Source organism: Aegilops tauschii, chromosome 6 (genome assembly GCF_002575655.3).
Source record: "Aegilops tauschii subsp. strangulata cultivar AL8/78 chromosome 6, Aet v6.0, whole genome shotgun sequence".
In the NCBI taxonomy this organism is placed as follows: Eukaryota; Viridiplantae; Streptophyta; class Magnoliopsida; order Poales; family Poaceae; genus Aegilops; species Aegilops tauschii.
This window is the reverse complement of record NC_053040.3, coordinates 135,840,761-135,849,456: the sequence shown is the minus strand read 5'-3', so window position 1 is coordinate 135,849,456 and position 8,696 is coordinate 135,840,761. Positions and strand designations below refer to the sequence as shown.

At 51.1% G+C, this 8,696-nt stretch overlaps 1 protein-coding gene across 2 annotated transcripts; it reads left to right on the top strand.

Annotated features, from left to right (window-relative positions):
- Window positions 1-2,000: 2,000 nt before the first annotated feature.
- LOC109739271 (4-coumarate--CoA ligase 3) lies at window positions 2,001-7,333 on the top strand. 2 transcript variants are annotated; one of them, XM_020298358.4, is made up of 6 exons: window positions 2,001-2,821; window positions 3,347-3,700; window positions 3,805-4,003; window positions 6,236-6,449; window positions 6,583-6,685; window positions 6,962-7,333. In XM_020298358.4, exons 1-6 carry the CDS (start codon window positions 2,162-2,164, stop codon window positions 7,079-7,081), a joined length of 1,650 nt encoding a protein of 549 aa, XP_020153947.1. In that variant the 5' UTR covers window positions 2,001-2,161; the 3' UTR covers window positions 7,082-7,333. The 2 variants fall into 2 exon arrangements, 1 of the variants encoding a protein (XP_020153947.1); XR_012187416.1 differs by lacking the exons at window positions 6,583-6,685; window positions 6,962-7,333 and having other exon boundaries at window positions 2,005-2,821; window positions 3,805-5,070; window positions 5,107-6,449.
- The last annotated feature ends 1,363 nt before the right edge of the window (window positions 7,334-8,696 follow it).

Genomic DNA, 8,696 nt, shown 5'->3' with positions numbered 1-8,696 from the left:
CGGGTACACGCCCACCGGGCGCAAGGTGTTCGGCGATTTGCCTGCCTCGGCGATGGACTCGAATGACGAGGAAGCCGAGGCCGACGTCCAGGAAGAAGAGCATCTCATGGTGCTCGCCGCCCTCGCCCAGCTGCTGGCGAGCAATGAAAAGCCGCGGCGAGGTGGGTCGGCGCCGGGGCGGGTGAAAGCAAATAACCGGCATCGTCTCGAAGGCTACCGCATGCTCTACTCCGATTACTTCGCCGATGCTCCACTTCACGGCGAGAAAACATTTCGGCGCCGTTATCGGATGAGCCGAAAGCTCTTCCTCAGGATTGTGAATTCCATCCGGGAGTTCGACAACTACTTCAAGTGCAAGATGGATTGCACCGGCGCCATTGGATTCACCTCCATCCAGAAGTGCACGACAGTGATGAGGATGCTTGCATACGGAGCTCCCAGTGATTCACTCGACGACTATGGGCGCATGGCCGAGTCCACCAGCATAGAGTGTTTCTACAAGTTCTGTTGGGCAGTGGTGGCAGTGTTTGGGCTGCAATACTTGAGAACACCCAATGCGGAAGACACTGCTCGGATCCTAACACAGAATACAACAAGAGGATTTCCTGGGATGCTTGGAAGCATCGACTGCATGCATTGAAAATGGAAGAATTGCCCATTTGCTTGGCAGGGGATGTACAAAGGCGCCAAAGGCGGTTGCAGTGTGGTACTTGAGGCGGTGGCCACACAGGACCTTTGGATTTGGCACTCCTTCTTTGGTATGTCAGGAACTCACAATGACATCAACGTGCTGCAGTGCTCTCCTGTCTTTGCCAAGCTTGTTGAAGGTCATTCTCCTCCGATGAACTTCGAGATCAATGGACGGCACTACAACAAGGGGTACTATAGCTGATGGCATCTATCCGAGATGGTCGACATTTGTGAAGACGATCTCAAACCCCGTGGCAGGAGGCAAGAACGCCTGGTTTGCGAAGATTCAGGAGGCTTGCAGGAAGGATGTCGAGCGGGCATTTGGTGTGCTCCAATCTCGATTTGCTGTTGTCCGGTACCCCGCTCAGACCTGGTCCAAAGATCAAATGTGGGAGATTATGACTTGCTGTGTCATCTTGCACAACATGATCATCGAGAGCGAGCAAGAAGACCCAGTGTTTGACACTGAACCATACTACAGGCAGGGTCCTCTAGCCGAAGTTGATCACCAGCTACCGGCAACCTGGACTGCCTATCTCAGTATGCGTCAGGAGATTCGAGACCCACAGGTGCATCATTAACTGCAGAAAGATCTGATTGAGCACCTATGAAGGCTCAAGGGGGACGCTGTGTGATGAAATATGAGTTTTTATTTGTTGAACTATATAATTTGTATTGAACTATTTGTTGTTGTACTATTTTGTTGAAGTATTTAATTTTTCTGTGATGAAATATGTGATAAGAAAAAATTGTGTTGATAATTGAACGCCGAGACACGGCGAACCACGTCGAATATGGGCCTATTCTCGCCCATATGGGCCCTTTATTCGTCGAAATGAGGCTGAAAAGTGGGCCAATTTCGGCGTCTGGGGCGATGACTGGGCGCAAAACCGTCCCAACGCCGATTGTATCGCCGGCTCGTCCCAAGGACGATTTTTATGCGTCCTGATGGGGCAACGGCTGGAGATGCTCTTAGAATGCAGCCGTGATACATGTGCCTGGGCAGGTTTGGGCGTTGGACTTTTTCCGCGGCTTGAAAGGCAAACGACCACTCCCTCATCACCAACCCCGGCGCAGGAAAGCCCCGACCAATGCGTGGAGCAGCATTCCGGCTGCCCGAGCACGAGCAGTCGCCGATAATGGATGCGGTAGGTAAACGATGGCACAGTCAACGAACCCAGCCGCTCTCACCCTCTCACCAACCCTGCCGAACCCGCTGCCATCCCGGCCCCACGCGTCATCCTCCACCGACCCCACTCACCAACTCCCAACTCACCCCCGTATATTAAACCCACCATCTTCCCTTCCTCCATTCTTCTTCAGGAGATCAAGCGAGCGCGCGCACGCACGCACACGCACAAAGCAGCCGTCTCCTCCTCCTACACACGCCAACTAATTTAACCAGCCTCGTAGGTTTACTATCTTCCGTTCGTCGATTCACCAGCGGTGAGCTAGCACGACGATCATTGACATGGGGTCCGTGCCGGAGGAGTCGGTTGCGGCGGCGGCGCCGGAGGTGGTGTTCCGGTCGAGGCTGCCGGACATCGAGATCCCCAACGAGCAGACGCTGCAGAGCTACTGCTTCGCCAAGATGTCCGAGGTGGGGTCCCGCCCCTGCATCATCGACGGCCAGACGGGCGCCTCCTACACGTACGCCGAGGTGGAGTCCCTCTCCCGGAAGGCGGCGGCGGGGCTCCGCCGGATGGGCGTCGGCAAGGGCGACGTGGTCATGAACCTGCTCCGCAACTGCCCCGAGTTCGCCTTCTCCTTCCTCGGCGCGGCGCGCCTGGGCGCCGCCACCACCACCGCCAACCCCTTCTACACCCCGCACGAGATCCACCGGCAGGCGGACGCGGCCGGCGCCATGCTGATCGTCACCGAGGCCTGCGCCGTCGACAAGGTGCTGGAGTACGCGGCCGGGAAGGGCCTGCCCGTGGTCACCGTCGACGGGAGGCGCGACGGGTGCGTCGAGTTCAGCGAGCTGATCGCCGGCGAGGAGCTTCCCGAGGCCGAGGAGGCCGGGATCCACCCCGACGACGTCGTCGCGCTGCCCTACTCCTCCGGCACCACCGGGCTGCCCAAGGGCGTCATGCTCACGCACCGCAGCCTCATCACCAGCGTCGCCCAGCAGGTACTACATACCACCCGCACGCCATTCCCGAATTCCTCTGCTCCGAGCTCTGTTTCCGTTCCGATCGTTCGCCACGCCTGGGTCAACGGAGCTCTCAGCCTGCGACAATTCCGTTCCTGTCGGCGCCGAGCCAGCGTAGCTTGCTGAGCTGCTCCTCACTCGCAGCAGCAGAGCACGACAGGTGGGCCCGCGTTGTATACGCGTATACTCCTCGGACCCACCTGTCGGTGCCACTTAGGATATTGTTTTCCTCCGCGTGGTCAGAGCTCTGTGGGTGCCAATCAAGTTGGCCGGCTGGCTCATAAATCCGGGCGTATATTTTAATTGTACAGTAACTATTCTTGGCATCTCGTGCTGCATGCGGGCCCCACAGGGCCAGGTGCATGCCTGGGCGAGTCTGACCCACGCGCCAAGAGTCGTGCTGACACGATGCGTTTGGCGCCAAAAGTCAGAGGTTTCGAATTGCACCCTGATCGCTAGAACCTTTTTTTTTTCTTGTTCTGATGAAATGGTGGTGATTTTCAGGTGGACGGAGAGAACCCGAACCTGTACTTCAGCAAGGAGGACGTGCTGCTGTGCCTGCTGCCGCTGTTCCACATCTACTCGCTCAACTCGGTGCTGCTGGCGGGGCTGCGCGCCGGGTCGGCCATGGTGATCATGCGCAAGTTCGACATCGGCGCGCTGGTGGAGCTGGTGCGCGCGCACGGCATCACCATCGCGCCCTTCGTGCCGCCCATCGTGGTGGAGATCGCCAAGAGCCCCCAGGTGACCGCCGGCGACCTCGCCTCCATCCGCATGGTCATGTCCGGCGCCGCGCCCATGGGCAAGGACCTGCAGGACGCCTTCATGGCCAAGATCCCCAACGCCGTGCTCGGCCAGGTCGGTCCGGTCGCATCTGTCCTCTTGATGATCAGGTTGCTTCTGTCTGTCCGTCGATGGCAATGCCGCTTGCTGACACGTGAGAGCGTTTGGTTTGGTTTCAGGGGTACGGGATGACGGAGGCCGGGCCGGTGCTGGCCATGTGCCTGGCGTTCGCCAAGGAGCCGTTCAAGGTCAAGTCCGGGTCGTGCGGCACGGTGGTGCGCAACGCGGGGCTCAAGATCGTCGACCCCGACACCGGCGCCTCCCTCGGCCGCAACCAGCCCGGCGAGATCTGCATCCGCGGCCAGCAGATCATGAAAGGTACTACCAACTCTACTCTGTCTGTCTGCACTTCCGTGGCTTGGTGTTGTCAACCACCCCACACTTGGCGGGCGTGCGTTCGGGTTGGCATGTCCGCCTTTTGGTTTGCGTGTTTGGCGCGTTGGCGGCAGCTACCGGCGATGTCGACAAACTTGCTACTCTCGCTACAGCACATAGGTCGCAACTACTAATCTTGGTTGTGGTTGGTCCGTGCCGACCGTCCGATCGATTGGGGCCAACGACCACCACCAAAACCTTTTTGTTTTTCCCAACTCGGATGGGGACTTGGATGAGCAACCCAAAGACCCCGTCTGGTTCTCACCTGAGAGCCGAAACAGCTGACCTAGTAGTTCTAACAAGAAAATCATACTCCTATGTTGGCCCGTTCTATGTGAACTGTCCTCATCACGACTTCATCAAAAATTTGACAAGAGGAAAATAAGTTGATATGTACTCCTACTAGTTGGGCACTTTAAGGTGGTGGAGGCTTCGTGGAAAGAAGTTGCTGTCCACTGGCTTGGTCCAAGGTCCATTCTGAATTCCCAATGATTGTTTTCAGCGAGGACTTCCCGTCAGTTCCACTCCACGTTCTCGGGTTAGCAGCCGTAGGCGCGTGGTTGTTGGCACGACACGCTCAACTGCCGCAACCTTAGCAGACCTGTAGTAATACTACATCGTTAGCCAACGAATGAATGAATAAAACAGCGACGCACGTTGCTAACAACCTGCAAATCATACATTCCATCCCTGTTGTCTTCACACAGCTCACCGTCACCATGGCACGATCAATTCCAGAATCCAAGTTGAACTGCACATGACCAAAGATGCCACACCCACACACTTCCAGCAGAAAAACAAAACAAAAATAAAGATGCAACCGACGTACCCCACACATGGGCATGTTGGTACCAGTACTACTACTAGGCAAAGCCAAATTTTGGTGGAGGAACAAGAGGAAGGATGGATGCTGTTAGAGTGTTAGGTAAGCAGGCTGTGCGCAATTGTGGACTAGGACAGGGACATCAACCGCTGAGGCTGCACAAGCATCTTGGAAGAACCCATCACTGGTAGTATTAGTTTATCTTTCTTTTTTTTGCGGGGAGGTAGTATTAGTTTATCAAGTTGACAAGAAATAAAAATACGTAGTACTATACTAGTATATCCCTAGACTCAGAATTGAATACACTGCCATGACCATGACACTGGCATAGAAATGAAGTATCTTGAGATGTTGCCAGTCTACCAGGATTTTGTTAGGTGTGCGCAACTGAACGACCCATTGGTTGGTACTTGGCGTGCAAAGTGGAGATCACGTCACATCCTCATGATCAGGAGACTGACCGTGATTCCCGCCAAAAAAAAGTGATTCATGTACAACTATCTGTTAAGTTCAACCACTAATGAACCAAACCAAACGAAAAAAGCTATGGCCGTGCTCACAATGATTAGCATGGACGCCCAAAAGGCGCCTAGAGTAACAAAGGTAATTAACCCAAGTTTAGCATTAGGTACATCTCATTGGAACAAAGGAATAATCTAGGATTACATTGGTGTTGTTAGGTGCCACTAGTGAGTGTTTGGTGACCCATCATGTGACCAAGAAAAGCCCCGGTTGGGTGACCAACTCCAGCTTGTAGGAGAACTAACCTGGTGTCACTGGCCAATTCCATCAGACATTTTCCATGAAAGAGCCACCGTGTCCGACAGAACAGGACTCTTGCTGTGATCCTCCCGAGAACCTTTTCTCCACCGATCCCATGTGAGGTCTCACTTTCAGACAGATTGTATCCATGCTGCAGCATCAAACAAGAACTGCCATCATGTGCTTCACGCGGTTCAGTTTCCCTGGCTAGCTGAAGCCATCGCGTGAATGCGCCTTTTGAATGTTTGAATGCACTTGAATGATGGCAGCAGAGATGAACACCACCTGAGTCCTGAGATGTGCAGCAGCACCATTGCCATCATGGTGTGTGCGCCTCTGCAGATGCAGTTTGGGTCGGTCAGCCAACGCTACTGCTGTCATGTGCAAACTGCAGTTGAGTTATGGTGGCTTCTGTGACGCTGTCCTGCCTTTCCGGACGGAATCTTGCTGTCCTTCCTAACAATATCGAATGATTACTTTTGCTTGCATAACCACTTCTTGAAAATTCTTGATACGCATTGTATTTTAATTTTTACAAAGTATTCTTGAAAATTCTCTCACCTACATGCGCCCGGCGTGGAATTCTGCAGGTTACCTGAACGACCCAGAGTCCACCAAGAACACCATCGACAAGGACGGCTGGCTGCACACCGGAGACATCGGCCTCGTCGACGATGACGACGAGATCTTCATCGTCGACAGGCTCAAGGAGATCATCAAGTACAAGGGCTTCCAGGTGGCGCCGGCGGAGCTCGAGGCCCTCCTCATCACGCACCCGGAGATCAAGGACGCCGCCGTTGTATCGTAAGTCATTGCTTTCTCTCCCTTTTCAGTTGCACAGTTCCGTTGCTACAACTGGAGTTTCATTTTATTTTTTTCCTGCTGTCAGTTTTCTGCAACCAGAATGCTCACTTCCCCCCTGATTATGTTCTTTCAGACTGAAGGACGATCTTGCTGGCGAAGTCCCGGTCGCCTTCGTTATGCGGATCGAAGGCTCCGAAATCACCGAGGATGACATCAAGAAATTCGTCGCAAAGGAGGTAAATAATGCCATCCTTTCCAAGTTTCCACGTAGTCAAAGTGCCAAACACATCTCTCACATGCAGTAACAAGTCAACTAGCACTGCTATATTGTTGTACCGAAACTTCAGAACTAGTCAACTACAACTATATGATATACATATCAGTTACTAATCATCATGTTCAGCTTAATCCATCATTTGGATTTGCCCATGAACGACTGCTACTTAGGAACCAGATTTTTTGTGGATGAAAAATTAGAACTCGTGACTAAGATGCATTACACGCTGCAACAGGTTGTTTTCTACAAGAGGATCCACAAGGTCTTCTTCACCGACTCCATTCCCAAGAACCCTTCCGGCAAGATCCTGAGGAAGGACTTGAGAGCCAGACTCGCCGCCGGCATCCCAAGCTAGGGGCTGCGGCCGTCGTCCGCTTCTCAGGCACTCAGCCAGCCAGCAGGGTGCTGTTATAGATCATGTAATATTGGTCGATCTCCACGAAATGGTCGGAGGAGGTTGAGTTTGTTGGTTCTTCCTACTTGTGTAATGTTGATAAAAATGAAATGATATATGAAGATGCGTTGTTTTTGACCACAAGAACAAGGCTGGTTTCCAAAGGGTACAATGTATACTTCTTTTCCATCAGAGAATATCTTGTTTGGATCATATCATCCATTTTTCCTTTCATTATGTTTCGTCTCCTATACATGAATTCGGTACGAATCCGACATGAGTTGAAACATTTCTTTCTTGAGATTCATGCTTCATAAGAATGTAGGTTCGCTACAATGGAGCATGCGTGCCAAAAGAATAATTTTCCTTATAACAGAAAAAATAGAAGGAAAACAAATAGCTGAGTGACTATGTCTCTAAGACGTTTTAGAAATAGTTATTTGTTAGTTAACTAGTCGCCTATATACCTATAATACCACTACATAATGTGGCAATACTTTCAAATATTAGTAGTTGGATATGCTCCATCCAGCGACTGAGAGGTGGCAAATCCGAGCATTACCACACGTTGCATAACATTTTCACTCATGGGATTCTGCCACGTTGTCTTCTAATTGAACTCCCACTCTATCATCTTCTAAGTCACTAAACTTCCTATGGGTAAAACTCCTAGGAGCGTTCAGGTCACCGCTTCAGTTTCTCACATCGATTTTGTCTCGGTCCTCCCAACGTGAACTGGGCTGCATCAGCTGCTCTGTTCTGTGAGCCTTTTATTTTTTTGCGGTGGGCAGTGGTTTTGAGTGGGATAGGCCATTTCTGCTTGATGGTTCTCTTGCTCGATGATTCACGGCAAGTTTTCACTGTCCAACACACACCTTCACCCGTGTGAGTCCATTAGCACCGGCCGCATAAGATCACTGACAGAAAAGGCGAACCAAAATCCAACATGAAAGAAAGGAAACACGACTCATTGTTTCCCTAGGCGCCGACACACAAATAGAAAAACGTCATGTGAAATTCATGTGGCACAACAGGGGCAGTGAAGCGTGCCTCGTCCTTCTAGTCTCATTTCTTCTAGAAGAATCTTTCTCATGCTTATTTGATTCTTTAATAAAAAAATGAGACAAAGAAAAATCCGAATTCTAGAAGTGTGAGAACCAAGTCGGCGTAGAGTTGTATCTTGTCCAATATGATTCGCGAGGAAGGAAATAAATATCTCATTTTAAATTTACTAGTCCCTATATTGATATGAATAATCTAGAATATGGATTGTTGGATGAACTATATCCAATGGCTGAGAGGTGGCAAATCCAGGTGTTGATGACCATTCGATTTCCTATTAATTGCATCATATTCTGCAATATGTACTATTTAGAAATTTTAAATTGTTAAACATAGCACACCCATTCTAATGGGTAATGTAATTGCTACATGTACTATCTCGGCACACTTGTCCTTTATTCTAGACTCTTTCATGCATACTCTTGCTCCAATAGTTTTTCTCTTTAATTTGGATAAAAGTGTTGCCATTTGTGAGATTACCTTGTGAAATTTTCTTCAAGGTGGAACACTTATG